General features: G+C 50.1%; 1 protein-coding gene across 1 annotated transcript in view; it reads left to right on the top strand.

Moving 5' to 3' along the window:
* Positions 1-16,690, top strand: part of enox1 (ecto-NOX disulfide-thiol exchanger 1) — a 45,146-nt gene that overhangs the window by 16,027 nt on the left and 12,429 nt on the right. The window contains exons 3-4 of the mRNA XM_062402227.1: positions 14,037-14,193; positions 14,350-14,481. Of these exons, the coding sequence (XP_062258211.1) occupies positions 14,184-14,193; positions 14,350-14,481 (142 nt within the window). The 5' untranslated portion in view covers positions 14,037-14,183. The remainder of the gene's footprint in view (positions 1-14,036; positions 14,194-14,349; positions 14,482-16,690) is intronic.

Below are 16,690 nucleotides of genomic sequence, written 5' to 3'. Positions count from 1 at the left end.
GATGATCACTTGGATTCTGCCTCAGTTCACAATTCATGTGTGTTTTTGTCAGTGAGATGATTCAGGTGAAGATGTTTGTGTGTCTGTGTGAATGTGTGTGTGTGTGTGTGTGTGTGTGTGTGTGTGTGTGTGTGTGTCTGTGTGTGTGGGTTGTCAGGCTGGATTAGGGCGGATTAACAACACTCGTCCTCGTACAGTCTCTCTTCTCCTCCCTCTTTCCCTCCTTCCTCACCTCCTCACTCCTTTGTCCTCCTCCCTCCATCTTCTCGTCCTCTCTCTGTTTACGTCTCGTCTTTTCTCCCTTTGTAATTCTGTCCTCCATCCTCCTCTGTTTTCCTTCTTCACCTCATCCCTCCATCTCTCTCTCACCTCTCACTTCTCCTCCACAGTCTCCATCTTTCTCCCCCCCCCGAGGAGACAGTGCAGGGCCACAATTTACATCTTGATATATCAGTTCCCTGCAGCAGCGGAGGCGGTGATGGATGGCGTGGTGCCGGTGCCGCGGCGCTGCCATGAGTTACTGTGGTGATTACCGACAGAGACGGGAACCCACTGGCCACTTCATCACGGGGGGGGGGGGGGGGGAGAGAGAGAGAGGGGCAGAAAAACAGAAAGAGAAGAAAGAAAAACCCAGTTGGACGAGAGCGGGGGAGGAGGGAGGCGGTGACTTGTTGTGGCAGGAAGCAGGAACAAGATCGTTACAGGAAACCGGAGGAGGAGGAGGATGAGGAGGACGAGGAGGAGGAGGACGACAAGGAGGAGGAGAAGGACGAGGAGGAAGAAGATGTTTTAAGCCAAAGGAAATATCCTCATTATACAGACGCTCACAGATTTAAATGACAATCGATTTAGAACGTTAAGACGAATCTGGAAAAGGGTGAGGGTTAGTAAAATGCAGAGGCAAATTAAAACAGAAATAAACAAAGTACCAGTATTTATTAATTTCACATTAATTGAATTAACTGACCCGTTAATTATTTGTTAATTGATGATTCATTTGACAGTTTTTTTTCTCAATACTCAGACTCCACTGTTTCTATGAAACGCCTCAAGCTGGAGGAAACTCTGACATGTCTTCCTCCTCCTCCTCCTCCTCCTCCTCCTCCTCCTCCTCCTCCTCCTCCTCCTCCTCCTCATCCTCCTCATCCTCTGTTCGAACCTGAAGAGAAACAGATGGATGCTGGTCGTCCTCTGGTTTCTCCCTCAGCTTATGAAAATGAGAGTTACAGGTTCAGGATGTTCAGGAAGCAGTGACTCACTGTGAACTTGATATTTCATATTTAAATTTAAACCAACAATCACCATCAGATGCTGTGATTAAAGATATTCTGTTTATATTCATCACATTTAAGTAGTTTAGTTGTATATAAACGTGTTCTGTGTGTATACTGCTGTGTGTGTGTGTGTGTGTGTGTGCGTGTGAATAATTTACCTCTGTGTGGTTTGACCTTGACGTGTCCTCTGCGATGTGGACACAGATTTCTGCTGTTGCCTCATATAACACCCCCCCCCCCCCCCCTCCCTCCCGTCCCTCTCTCACCCGCTGCTGACAGGTCACCTGATACACCCCCGGATCAGTTTATTAGGAACACCTGTTTATTGATGCAGTTTTCCAATCAGCATCATGTCACATTAAATAGCTTAAAAGGAAACAGCTGAAACCTAAACTTAGATTGTTGTTGAAGAATCTGAATCCATGAATCGATTGTGACTTGTTTATTTTAACTCAGGTTAGGTAAACAGGAAGTAAACAGGAAGCTGATGTTCACCATGATGACTAAACATCATGTGACACGTGGGACACTGATCTTCATGTTATCAGGTTGTTGTTTATTGTACCTGAAGCAGATTTAAATGAAAAAGATGTTTTTCTTTGATCGAGTCATGAAAAGCATTCACACAGTGTGTGTGTGTGTGTGTTGAGCTGTGTGTGTATAGAAACATGACGCGACAATAGAGTCACACACCAGCGCCTCAGAAAGACTTTATCTGTCTGTCGCAGGTTCCTCTTCACAAAACACCTTTTATCGTCTCTCGATTCTTTGCTTCCTCTCCCCCCCACTCTCTCTCTCTCTCTCTCTCTCTCTCTCTCTCTTCCTCCATCTTCCTCTCGCTTCTGTCCCCTCCCCTCCCCCAAAGGCATAAAGGCCTCTCTGTTCAGCGGCTCCAATAAAAATCATCAGTGTGTGTGTGTGTGTGTGTGTGTGTGTGTGTTTGGTTGTTTGTGTTCAAGTTACGATTTCTTTGTCATCTTCGAAGCTGCTGAGGCGGTGGAGTGCCCCCTACAGTCAGTTGATAAAACAAAAACTTTTCTCATCCTGTGATTATGAAGAGTGCGTCACAGTGTGACACACAAACACACACACACACACATGAATACAGGCATGATTCCCACAGGACGTTCATGGAGACTCCCTCCAATAAAGAGGATTCTAGATTTCGCCCTATGCACCCGAGTGTACACACATACAAATGTATAATAAAGACGATCAGTTTATAGATATACAGTGCAGTGTGTATAAAGTGATATTTTCCAGACGCTCCCTTCAGAGTGTAGCGATGGTGTCTGGTGTCATCAGTGTCGTCTGGATGGGATCTGTCTCGTAGATTGGAGACATGATGTAGAAGCAGGATTTGATTCCGTTTTAATGAGGCAGATGTTTTCACCGTGGTTCCACCGACGCCGAGCCGATACCCGCCGGTCCTCCGTGTGGCGGCGGGGGGGGGGGGGGGGGATCAGGCCCAAAGAGACGCCGTGTTTTAGGATGTAAAATCATCACAAATCGTTTTCTATAAAAGTTCACGTTTGTGTAGCGGCGGCCTCGGCGGAGAAGTCGCTGCTGAGAACGTGGAGAAGACTTCAGCCACTTTGACTCGATTCTAATCGGAGGAGACAGGAGCAGATGGTGCCGCCTTAGCTCGCCGCTTCTGTCAATCAGCCCAGTTAGTATGACACACACACAGACACACACAGACACACAAGATTCTCCTTCTGTCTAGATAAACATGTTCCGTTGCAATTTAAAACAAGATGTTTCTCAAATCAGACTCTGAACACGGTGAGATTTGATCTTTCTATCGATGAATTATCATTTCTAGTTTTTCTTTTCGACCTGGACGCTCGACTCAACATGAGTCTCCAACATTCAGGACATGTTGAAGTGAGCCCCCCCTCACAAACACACACACACACACACACACACACACACAGACACACAGGTGGGAGGAGCATCATGTTTGGTCGACTCACAGGAAACGTGATCTCCGTTCCAATCGGAAAACTTGATGATGTCACACTGGAGTTGACCTTTGACCCTATGTTAGCATGTATCTGGAATCACGTTAAGTTCAGGGAGAGCATCATTGAGGCCCCGCCCACAACCCAAAACTCATCACTGTTGCTATGGTTACGCCTGGCAGAGCCTTGCTCTCACTTCAGTTTGAAACTCTGGTTTGTGTTTGAGTCGCTAACACTTCCTTTCAGTAACAGATCCACCTCGTTGTGTGTGTGTGTGTGTGTGTGTGTGTGTGTGATGCTAATTGGCGTGTCCTGCAGACTCTGGTCTGAGTGACAGCAGGTGTTTGAGATGCAGAGTCTTCACGGCTGAAGGAACGTTCACTACAAAACTCTGCCCCCCCCCGCCTCTCTCTCCAACACCATCTGGTCATTTTCTAATGTGAGTCAGTGCTGTGGCCTGCTGGAGGCACAGACACACACAGAACGACACACACACACACAGAGAGCGCTGAGCTAACAGTGAGCTAAGCTAATCATTAACAGTGGAAGAGAATAATATAAATACTTAGACTGTAATAACAACGATACACTATTAAACCTCATATATGATATAACATTATAAATATGAATAACAAATTTATCTTTGTATAACATAGCATTCCTGTCTATTGAATCCATTTTACTTTCTCCTCCAGTCACATCATTACAATTTCTGTCATTTTGTCTCATTTGATAAAAGAAAGAACAGAAACTAAATCAGGTTAAAAAATGTAAACAAATCATTTAGATATTCAGTTTTCTTATAAAACTAATTTGTAGGAAGATTAATGTTGTTAATATACGATGTCACTTGTTATAAATCTTATTTACTGATATAAATCTTATTTAATCATATAAATCATATTTAAGTCACAGTGCAGCTCCACTGGACTGAGCTCCACGTCTCCTCGTCACTTCATCCAGTGTGAATCACAAACAACAGGAATTTGTCGGCTGCCGTTTCCTCCCGCCTCTGACGAGCGGCGTCCTGTCTCAGCGGGGGGGCGGAGCCTCGTGTTGCTGTTCACGTCTCACGGCTGCGTGCAGAATGTGAAGTGAAGGGAATCAGAGGTTTCATCAGGATGTGATTGGTTCGTCAGCAGATCACATGACAAACAATCTGTTGACGAAGCATTTTTTCATTTTTCAACGATTGATTAAAAGTCTCTTTCAGGGAAATGTTTTACAGATTTTAATCAGGAATAAAAACTGATGTGACAAATTAACAGAAGTCCTGGAACGTGTCGTCTCCTGTGATCAGTGAATCTGATAAATGTGCTTCTTCTTTTCTTCTGTATGTCCTGAGTTCCCCGCTCGGCTGCCTCTCAGGTCTTAAGTGGATTAAGTGGATTGGGAGCAGACGCCTCAGACGCTCTAATAACATTCTGGAATTTTAAGCAACTCATGGTGAATTGATTCAGAGACTAAAGAGCAGCAGCAGAGAAACTGAGACGCTCCGACTCCAACTGAGTCTCATCCAGCAGGCGCAAAGTGACCATTACCTGAATATGAACTAAATATGAACTAATTATTAACTCATCATTACCTGAATATGAACTAAATATGAACTAATTATTAACTCATCATTACCTGAATATGAACTAAATATGAACTAATTATTAACTCATCATTACCTGAATATGAACTAAATATGAACTAATTATTAACTCATCATTACCTGAATATGAACTAAATATGAACTAATTATTAACTCATCATTACCTGAATATGAACTAAATATGAACTAATTATTAACTCATCATTACCTGAATATGAATTAAATATGAACTGATTATTAACTCATCATTACCTGAATATGAACTAAATATGAACTGATTATTAACTCATCATTACCTGAATATGAACTAAATATGAACTGATTATTAACTCATCATTACCTGAATATGAATTAAATATGAACTGATTATTAACTCATCATTACCTGAATATGAACTAAATATGAACTAATTATGACCTGATCATTCCTCGACCAACCGTTTCAGTTTACAGATAGAAAACACAGAGAACCAGGCGTCAGGATGCAGCTGCTCTTCACGATGTCACCGATGAATCTGTCAGTTTCGGGCCTCGTGTCACTAACTGTCAGAAGTGAGTTTCAGAAATCAGATGTAAAACTGTTGTATTATAACGAGAGAGTTCAGTTTTTCTATGATCCCAGTCACATGACTCACAGCTGAGTATCCACACGGGAGCTGATGAAGCCTCTTCTCATCGTGGTCCTGAAGCTGCAGCCTGAGGGCAGCGAGCTGACGACTGAGGAGGAAACACTGAGCTCACTGCTGCTGCTTCACCTCCTCAGAGCCTCCTTCAGCTGGAGCAACAAGAAGCTCATTGTATCACAACCTGAGCTCCTCCGTCACGGTGGCACCTGGTGGCTGCGAGCGTCTCAGGGATTCAAACTTCTTCTTCACATATAGATTTATTTAAGACGTTTATATATCTTTTAGGAACAAGTAGAAAAAGGTGATCAAATAGTTATTTTATTTAATGTGTGAGTTGTTTCTTGATGAAATGAACTTATGGACGTTCATCATCATTTTATATTCTGGACCAATCACAGCAGCTCTCTCTGTCTGAGAGAAGCTGGTTTCTCCTCCAGCAGTTTGTGTCCCGTCGGCCATTTGAATGTTAAATGTTCTTTCACTGTTCATTATGGGCTGTGAGCCGCGGCTCCTCTGGACAATCATCTGATTGGAGCTGATTGGATTCACAGCCGAGCTCCAGCCGCCGCTCTATCAGAGTCGCTCTGGTTAATGGCTCCGTTCTAAAAGCTGCATTACAAGTAATCTGCTGCTGATATGTGGGCCACGACCCTGTCTCTCAGCTGAAGGGTAAAGAGGAGTCAAGTCTGCTGCTCACACTGAGGGGGGAGGAGGAGGAGGAGGAGGAGGAGGAGGAGGAGGAGGAGGAGGAACACTGAGGAGGAGGAGGAAGACTGAGGAGGAGGAGATATGTGGGCCACGACCCTGTCTCTCAGCTGAAGGGTAAAGAGGAGTCAAGTCTGCTGCTCACACTGAGGGGGGGAGGAGGAGGAGGAGGAGGAGGAGGAGGAGGAGGAGGAGGAGGAGGAACACTGAGGAGGAAGACTGAGGAGGAGGAGATATGTGGGCCACGACCCTGTCTCTCAGCTGAAGGGTAAAGAGGAGTCAAGTCTGCTGCTCACACTGAGGGGGGGAGGAGGAGGAGGAGGAGGAGGAGGAGGAGGAGGAGGAACACTGAGGAGGAAGACTGAGGAGGAGGAGATATATGGGCCACGACCCTGTCTCTCAGCTGAAGGGTAAAGAGGAGTCAAGTCTGCTGCTCACACTGAGGGGGGGAGGAGGAGGAGGAGGAGGAGGAGGAGGAGGAGGAGGAGGAACACTGAGGAGGAAGACTGAGGAGGAGGAGATATGTGGGCCACGACCCTGTCTCTCAGCTGAAGGGTAAAGAGGAGTCAAGTCTGCTGCTCACACTGAGGGGGGGAGGAGGAGGAGGAGGAGGAGGAGGAGGAGGAGGAGGAGGAACACTGAGGAGGAAGACTGAGGAGGAGGAGATATGTGGGCCACGACCCTGTCTCTCAGCTGAAGGGTAAAGAGGAGTCAAGTCTGCTGCTCACACTGAGGGGGGGAGGAGGAGGAGGAGGAGGAGGAGGAGGAGGAGGAGGAGGAGGAGGAGGAACACTGAGGAGGAAGACTGAGGAGGAGGAGATATGTGGGCCACGACCCTGTCTCTCAGCTGAAGGGTAAAGAGGAGTCAAGTCTGCTGCTCACACTGAGGGGGGAGGAGGAGGAGGAGGAGGAGGAGGAGGAGGAGGAGGAGGAACACTGAGGAGGAAGACTGAGGAGGAGGAGATATATGGGCCACGACCCTGTCTCTCAGCTGAAGGGTAAAGAGGAGTCAAGTCTGCTGCTCACACTGAGGGGGGGAGGAGGAGGAGGAGGAGGAGGAGGAGGAGGAGGAGGAGGAGGAGGAGGAGGAGGAGGAACACTGAGGAGGAAGACTGAGGAGGAGGAGATATGTGGGCCACGACCCTGTCTCTCAGCTGAAGGGTAAAGAGGAGTCAAGTCTGCTGCTCACACTGAGGGGGGGAGGAGGAGGAGGAGGAGGAGGAGGAGGAGGAGGAGGAGGAGGAGGAGGAACACTGAGGAGGAAGACTGAGGAGGAGGAGATATGTGGGCCACGACCCTGTCTCTCAGCTGAAGGGTAAAGAGGAGTCAAGTCTGCTGCTCACACTGAGGGGGGGAGGAGGAGGAGGAGGAGGAGGAAGACTGAGGAGGAGGAAGACTGAGCAGGAGGAGGAACACTGAGGAGGAAGACTGAGGAGGAGGAGGAAGACTGAGGAGGAGGAGATATGTGGGCCACGACCCTGTCTCTCAGCTGAAGGGTAAAGAGGAGTCAAGTCTGCTGCTCACACTGAGGGGGGGAGGAGGTGGAGGAGGAGGAGGAGGAAGACTGAGGAGGAGGAGGAAGACTGAGGAGGAGGAGGAACACTGAGGAGGAAGACTGAGGAGGAGGAGATATGTGGGCCACGACCCTGTCTCTCAGCTGAAGGGTAAAGAGGAGTCAAGTCTGCTGCTCACACTGAAGGGGGGAGGAGGAGGAGGAGGAGGAGGAGGAGGAGGAGGAACACTGAGGAGGAAGACTGAGGAGGAGTAGATATCTGGGCCACAACTCTGTCTCTCATCTGAAGGGTAAAGAGGAGTCAGTGGAAACAGATATGCTGTTCACACTGAGGAGGAGGAGGAGAAGGAGGAGGATGAGGGCTCAGGAGGAGGAGGAGGAGGAGGACACTGAGGAGGAGGAAGAGGAGGAGGACACTGAGGAGGAGAAACACTGAGGAGGAGGACACTGAGGAGGAGGAGGAGGAGGAGGAGGGATCAGGAGGAGGAGGACACTGAGGAGGAGGAACACTGAGGAGGAGGAAGAGGAGGAGGAGATATATGGGCCACGACCCTGTCTCTCAGCTGAAGGGTAAAGAGGAGTCAAGTCTGCTGCTCACACTGAGGGGGGGAGGAGGAGGAGGAGGAGGAGGAGGAGGAGGAGGAGGAGGAACACTGAGGAGGAAGACTGAGGAGGAGGAGATATGTGGGCCACGACCCTGTCTCTCAGCTGAAGGGTAAAGAGGAGTCAAGTCTGCTGCTCACACTGAGGGGGGGAGGAGGAGGAGGAGGAGGAGGAGGAGGAGGAACACTGAGGAGGAAGACTGAGGAGGAGGAGATATATGGGCCACGACCCTGTCTCTCAGCTGAAGGGTAAAGAGGAGTCAAGTCTGCTGCTCACACTGAGGGGGGGAGGAGGAGGAGGAGGAGGAGGAGGAGGAGGAGGAGGAGGAGGAACACTGAGGAGGAGGAGGAAGACTGAGGAGGAGGAGATATGTGGGCCACGACCCTGTCTCTCAGCTGAAGGGTAAAGAGGAGTCAAGTCTGCTGCTCACACTGAGGGGGGGAGGAGGAGGAGGAGGAGGAGGAAGACTGAGGAGGAGGAAGACTGAGCAGGAGGAGGAACACTGAGGAGGAAGACTGAGGAGGAGGAGGAAGACTGAGGAGGAGGAGATATGTGGGCCACGACCCTGTCTCTCAGCTGAAGGGTAAAGAGGAGTCAAGTCTGCTGCTCACACTGAGGGGGGGAGGAGGTGGAGGAGGAGGAGGAGGAAGACTGAGGAGGAGGAGGAAGACTGAGGAGGAGGAGGAACACTGAGGAGGAAGACTGAGGAGGAGGAGATATGTGGGCCACGACCCTGTCTCTCAGCTGAAGGGTAAAGAGGAGTCAAGTCTGCTGCTCACACTGAAGGGGGGAGGAGGAGGAGGAGGAGGAGGAGGAGGAGGAGGAACACTGAGGAGGAAGACTGAGGAGGAGTAGATATCTGGGCCACAACTCTGTCTCTCATCTGAAGGGTAAAGAGGAGTCAGTGGAAACAGATATGCTGTTCACACTGAGGAGGAGGAGGAGAAGGAGGAGGATGAGGGCTCAGGAGGAGGAGGAGGAGGAGGACACTGAGGAGGAGGAAGAGGAGGAGGACACTGAGGAGGAGAAACACTGAGGAGGAGGACACTGAGGAGGAGGAGGAGGAGGAGGAGGGATCAGGAGGAGGAGGACACTGAGGAGGAGGAACACTGAGGAGGAGGAAGAGGAGGAGGACACTGAGGAGGAGAAACACTGAGGAGGAGGACACTGAGGAGGAGGAGGAGGAGGAGGAGGGATCAGGAGGAGGAGGAGCAGGACACTGAGGAGGAGGAACACTGAGGTTGAGGAGAATGAGGTGGAAGAGGAGGACACTGAGGAGGAGGAACACTGAGGAGGAGGAAGAGGAGGAGGACACTGAGGAGGAGAAACACTGAGGAGGAGGACACTGAGGAGGAGGAGGAGGAGGAGGAGGGATCAGGAGGAGGAGGAGCAGGACACTGAGGAGGAGGAACACTGAGGTTGAGGAGAATGAGGTGGAAGAGGAGGAACACTGAGGTGGAGGAGAAGGAGGTGGAAGAGGAGGAACACTTAGGAGGATTCACACCAGAAACTCTGAGGCTGTTTTGTGTGTTGTGTGTGTTGTGTGTATCTCAGATTGTGTATTAGCATTAGCATCTTTTCCGGCTCTTAACGTTGCATCGTTACTTTAAGTGGCTGAACTCTCACACTGAGCTAGCTGGTTAGCCATAGATAGCTGAAGGTCCGCACATGGCGGCCATCTTGCCACAGGCAGCTCGCCCACCCATAACATTGCGTTGGTAGTGGTACATGTACTTTTAAATAAAAAAATGGAAAAAAAAATCTGGATAAGTATTTGTAAAGGGAAATCTTGTACCTATATAGAACATTATTCTATTTTTTTGAAAAAAAGTAAAAAGTATGCAGTGTCATAACTACATCTCTGTCGTTCCTCGTCTCTTCGTCTCCTCGTCTCCTCGCTGCCACGTCTCCTCGTCTCCTGGTCTCTTGGTCTCCTCGTCTCCTCGTCTCCTCGCTGCCACGTCTCCTGGTCTCTTGGTCTCTTGGTCTCCTCGTCTCCTGGTCTCCTCGTCTTCCCGTCTCCTCGTCTCCTCGCTGCCACGTCTCCTGGTCTCTTGGTCTCCTCGTCTCCTGGTCTCCTTGTCTCCTCGCTGCCACGTCTCCTGGTCTCCTCGTCTTCCCGTCTCCTCGTCTCCTCGCTGCCACGTCTCCTGGTCTCCTGGTCTCCACGTCTCCTCGTCTCCTCGCTGCCACGTCTCCTCGTCTCCTTGTCTCCTCGTCTCCTTGTCTCCTCGTTTCTTCGTCTCCTCGTCTCCTCGTCTCCTCGCTGCCACGTCTCCTCGTCTCCTCGTATTCCCGTCTCCTCGCTGCCACGTCTCCTCGTCTCCTGGTCTCCTTGTCTCCTCACTGCCACGTCTCCTCGTCTCCTCGTCTTCCCGTCTCCTCGCTGCCTCGTCTCCTCTTCTCCTTGTCTCCTTGTCTCCTGGTCTCCACGTCTCCTCGTCTCCTTGCTTCCCGTCTCCTCGCTGCCTCGTCTCCTCGTCTCCTCGTCTCCTTGTCTCCTCGCTGCCTCGTCTCCTCGTCTCCTCGTCTCCTCGTCTTCCAGTCTCCTCGCTGCCTCGTCTCCTCGTCTCCTTGTCTCCTCGCTGCCACGTCTCCTGGTCTCCTGGTCTCCACGTCTCCTCGTCTCCTCGCTGCCACGTCTCCTCGTCTCCTCGTCTTCCCGTCTCCTCGCTGCCACGTCTCCTGGTCTCCTGGTCTCCACGTCTCCTCGTCTCCTCGCTGCCATGTCTCCTCGTCTCCTTGTCTCCTCGTCTCTTCGTCTCCTCGTCTCCTCGTCTCCTCGCTGCCACGTCTCCTCGTCTTCCCGTCTCCTCGCTGCCTCGTCTCCTTGTCTCCTTGTCTCCTCGTCTCCTCGTCTCCTCGTCTTCCCGTCTCCTCGCTGCCTCGTCTCCTCGTCTCCTTGTCTCCTCGCTGCCACGTCTCCTGGTCTCCTGGTCTCCACGTCTCCTCGTCTCCTCGCTGCCACGTCTCCTCGTCTCCTTGTCTCCTCGTTTCTTCGTCTCCTCGCTGCCACGTCTCCTCGTCTCCTCGTCTTCCCGTCTCCTCGCTGCCTCGTCTCCTCGTCTCCTTGTCTCCTGGTCTCCACGTCTCCTTGTCTCCTCGCTGTCATGTCTCCTCGTCTCCTTGTCTCCTCGTCTCTTCGTCTCCTCGTCTCCTCGTCTCCTCGCTGCCACGTCTCCTCGTCTCCTCGTCTTCCCGTCTCCTCGTCTTCCCGTCTCCTCGTCTCCTTGTCTCCTTGTCTCCTCGTCTCCTCGTCTCCTGGTCTCCTGGTCTCCTGGTCTCCTCGCTGCCACGTCTCCTCGTCTCCTCGTCTCCTCGTCTTCCCGTCTCCTCGCTGCCTCGTCTCCTCGTCTCCTTGTCTCCTTGTCTCCTGGTCTCCTGGTCTCCTGGTCTCCTGGTCTCCTCGCTGCCTCTGTCCTCATTAAACGATGTGGAATCCTCTGGTGTCCTCCAGCAGTCGGAGCAGCTCTCTGAGTATCTGTCATCGTTTACCAGGGTCTGTGAGGACGTCCCTGGAAGCTCTGAGTCTTTGAAGACTGGATGTTTACAGATTAGCGTCTGGGACGGCTGCCATGCTCCATCAACATTTAAATATGGATGGAATCTGTGGAACGTCCCGGAGCACGTCTGACGGAGCTGGAACCCTTTCAGCAGGAAGTTGATTCATGGCTCCTCTCTGAAGATGGACGTCCTGCTGCTCATGAGGAACACGTGTCTCGGGTCAAAGAGTCCTCTCAAAGCTCTGAGGCTGGAATCACTGACTTCTTCTGGAAGTCATAACTCATTCAAACCTGGAATCCACAACACGAATATGAAGGTTTGTCCGAGAGTGAACGTCTCCATGATGTCACCGGTTGGTTTGTGAGCTCAAACGCTTTAAAGCCTCAGTCGGACATTTTGTTCAGCGCCAAGTTTCCATATTTAGAAACTAGAGACTGAAACATACACTCCTGATAAAGTGAGAAGGTTCACTTCCTGTAGATTCTATAGAAACTACCAGTGGAGTCGCCCCCTGCTGTGTGTGTGTGTGTGTGTGTGTGTGTGTATGATTCAAAGATGTCAAGTGAACTCATGAATAATAATAATAATAAACAGAACATGCATTCAGCTGTGAATATTTCATGGTGCATGAAAGTGAGCAGAGTTTGGCAACGTCCAGTTGATGAAGGCGAAGAAGGAAGAGATGGATTGAGTGTGTGTGTTCTGTGTGTGTGTGTGTTTGTGTGTGTGTGTGTGTGTGTGTGTGTGTGTGTGTGTGTGTTCTGTGTGTGTGTGTGTGTGTTTGTGTGTGTGTGTGTGTTTGTGTGTGTGTGTGTGTTTGCTAGTTTCTTCTTCTCGTCTGGACGGAAACACTTTGTGAAACGAAGGTCGTGTGGACTGAGATATTTTTAAACGTGTTGTCTCCTCCATGGTCATGTGACAGTGTCTCTCCCCAGTGTCTGATTGGCCTCCTCTGAACAGAACCCGTCTGATTGGCCTGGGACGTGTGAGCGGTCGTCTGCTCGTTCACTTCTGTCTGAATTACACGTGTTTGTGTTAATGAAAAGTGGTCGATATGATTGTGTCTCTATTGAAGTGGCCTGCGTCTGTGTCCTGGTGTCAGCTGTGAGTGATGGTGAGCACCGAGCAGCTGACAGACACAGACACAGAGACAGACACAGAGACAGAGACTGAGACAGAGACTGAGACAGAGACAGACACAGACACAGACACAGACACAGACACAGACACAGACACAGAGACAGAGACAGACACAGACACAGACACAGAGACAGAGACAGAGACAGACACAGACACAGAGACAGAGACTGAGACAGACACAGACACAGAGACAGACACAGACACTGAGACAGAGACTGAGACAGAGACAGAGACTGAGACTGAGACTGAGACTGAGACAGAGACAGACACTGAGACAGAGACTGAGACAGAGACAGAGACTGAGACTGAGACTGAGACTGAGACAGAGACAGAGACAGACACAGACACAGACACAGAGACAGAGACAGACACAGACACAGACACAGAGACAGAGACTGAGACAGACACAGACACAGAGACAGAGACTGAGACAGAGACAGAGACAGAGACAGACACAGACACAGACACAGAGACAGAGACAGACACAGACACAGACACAGACACAGACACAGAGACAGAGACAGACACAGAGACAGAGACAGACACAGACACAGACACAGACACAGAGACAGACACAGACACAGACACAGAGACAGAGACAGACACAGACACAGACACAGACACAGACACAGAGACGGACACAGAGACAGACACAGACACAGACACAGAGACAGAGACTGAGACAGAGACAGAGACTGAGACAGAGACAGAGACAGAGACAGACACAGACACAGACACAGACACAGACACAGACACAGAGACAGAGACAGACACAGACACAGAGACAGACAGAGACAGACACAGAGACAGAGACAGAGACAGAGACGTGATCTGCATCTCAACAGAGTCCGAGAGGAGCCTGTTGCCTCACAGGCCACGCCCCCTCTCACATGCGCATGGTCACCACCTGAGAGATGACATCACTCTCTTCCACAAATACCTCAATGTTAATATTGACTTTATCCAAACAACTTATAATTAGTCTGTATATTTGATATTTTTTTTAAATCTCAGACCCAGCAGGTGTATGTGTGTTTGTGTGTGTTTGTGTGTGTGTGTGTGTTTTTTGTTTCCCTCTCATCGTTCTAACTCCTCTCTCTCTCCTCCTCAGCTGGAGATCATCACGGTGACAGATCGTCTCTTCACTTGTTCCTTTGTTCATCCCTCCGTCCCTCCGTCCCTCCGTCCCTCCGTCCCTCCGTCAGCCAGAGGCTCTGATGAGAGGTCGGCACAGAGGGCAGAGCGGACAGCACCTGTCATGGCCGGTGGTGAGGAGCAGTGTGGACCTGGTTCAGTCCAGCAAAACAAAAATAAATGTTTCTGTCATTGACACGTTCTGTTGAGACCACAGCCTGTAAATATACTGCATCTCTAACTCCAATGTGTGTGTGTGTGTGTCTGTCTGTGTGTGTGTCTGTGTGTAGCAGCGGACGGTGCAGGCAGTCTGACTGCGGAGCAGAACCACCTGAGTGTCACTGATCATGGAGCCTGGGCCACAGCCATGAACAACCTGGGCATCATGCCTGTGGGCATCAGTGGACAACCGCTGGTGTCAGGTACGATACAGTTTCTGCAAACTTGATCATGCTCACTGTGACTGATACACACACACACACACACACAGACACACACACACACACAAACAGCTGCTGCTCAGTTTAATGTTAGAGCTTCAATTCAGGATCTTAGGAATGATGTCGTCATGACGTCATACATATCTGTGCAGTGATGTATTAACTTTTACAACCAATAAGATTAGAGTAATGATCTACAGCTTGTTTAAATCAACCAATCATTCGTCTTCATATAATGACATGGAGATGACATCATAATGAAATAAGATCATTACAATATAAAAGCATCAGATTGATCAGTGAAGATCCTTTGATCCTTGGATCCTTGGATCCTGAAGTGATCACTGATTCTCTGTGAGTGATGATTCTGGAGAACAACAGGAATCCGAGTCTCTCTGCTGCTGTCAGATTCTGCTCTTCATTCCTCTCCTCTCTTTATCGCTCTCATCCCTCCTTCCTGTGTCCTTGGGACTCCGGGTCCTTCAGAGACGTGAACCCGGCTTCTGGCTCGGATGTGATTTTGACGAATGTGCAACACAAAGACGGTGATTTACCTGTCGGGTTATCACAGACGGCGCTTTAATGAGTTTTCCTAAGACCTGAAGAATGTGTGGACGCGGCTGCAGAAGCTCTGATTTATGGAAGATTATTTCTCCAAGTGTATTTTTTAAGTGAGGGGGATTCTTTCTTTTTGCCAAGAAAAACTGGAGCAGGAAGTGTTTTATATCTTCAGCCTGCAGCGGCCGAGATTCTGCTGAGCGAAGGAGATCTGCTCCAAACCCATTTGTCTTCAACAAAGAGCCACAGGAGGCGTCTGAAGGAGGAGCTCACACTGAACAGGAGGCGTCTGAAGGAGGAGCTCACACTGAACAGGAGGCGACTGAAGGAGGAGCTCACACTGAACAGGAGCGACTGAAGGAGGAGCTCACACTGAACAGGAGGCGTCTGAAGGAGGAGCTCACACTGAACAGGAGGCGTCTGAAGGAGGAGCTCACACTGAACAGGAGGCGTCTGAAGGAGGAGCTCACACTGAACAGGAGGCGTCTGAAGGAGGAGCTCTCACTGAACAGGAGGCGTCTGAAGGAGGAGCTCACACTGAACAGGAGGCGACTGAAGGAGGAGCTCACACTGAACAGGAGCGACTGAAGGAGGAGCTCACACTGAACAGGAGCGACTGAAGGAGGAGCTCACACTGAACAGGAGGCGTCTGAAGGAGGAGCTCACACTGAACAGGAGGCGTCTGAAGGAGGAACTCACACTGAACAGGAGGCGTCTGAAGGAGGAAGTCACACTGAACAGGAGGCGTCTGAAGGAGGAGCTCACACTGAACAGGAGGCATCTGAAGGAGGAACTCACACTGAACAGGAGGCGTCTGAAGGAGGAGGTCACACTGAACAGGAGGCGTCTGAAGGAGGAGCTCACACTGAACAGGAGCGACTGAAGGAGGAGCTCACACTGAACAGGAGCGACTGAAGGAGGAGCTCACACTGAACAGGAGGCGTCTGAAGGAGGAGGTCAAACTGAACAGGAGGCGTCTGAGGGAGGAGCTCAAACTGAACAGGAGGCGTCTGAAGGAGGAGCTCACACTGAACAGGAGGCGTCTGAAGGAGGAGCTCACACTGAACAGGAGGCGTCTGAAGGAGGAGCTTCAGAAACGTTTTATGTTTCCATGTTCATTGTCTGCACCAATAACCAGAGCAAACTCCTTGTAGGTGTAAACCTACTTGGCAATAAATACTTCTGATTCTGATCTGATGTTACAGCCCCTCCTCTGACCTCTGACCTCTGACCTCTGACCTGCTCGTTCTCGTTTTACCTCATCACTTGAAACATTGCTGCTGTCGTCCCATCAACCTTTATCTTCCTCTCTCTCTCTCTCTCTCTCTCTCTCTCTCTCACTTCCTCTCTGTCCTGAGATGTTTTCCTACCTCTCTCTCTCTCTCTCTCTCTCCCTCACTTCCTCTTTGTCCTGAGACGTTTTCCTCTCTCTCTCTCTCTCTCTCTCTCTCTCTCTCTCTCTCTCTCTCTCACTTCCTCTCTGTCCTGAGATGTTTTCCTCCCTCTCTCTCTCTCTCTCTCTCTCTCTCTCTCTCTCTCTCCCTCCCTCACTTCCTCTTTGTCCTGAGACGTTTTCCTCCCCTCTCTCTCTCTCTCTCTCTCTCTCTCTCTCACTTCCTCTCTGTCCTGAGAT

This window comes from Platichthys flesus, chromosome 13, assembly GCF_949316205.1.
Source record: "Platichthys flesus chromosome 13, fPlaFle2.1, whole genome shotgun sequence".
NCBI lineage: Eukaryota > Metazoa > Chordata > Actinopteri > Pleuronectiformes > Pleuronectidae > Platichthys > Platichthys flesus.
This window is presented reverse-complemented; position numbering and strand designations above follow the sequence as displayed.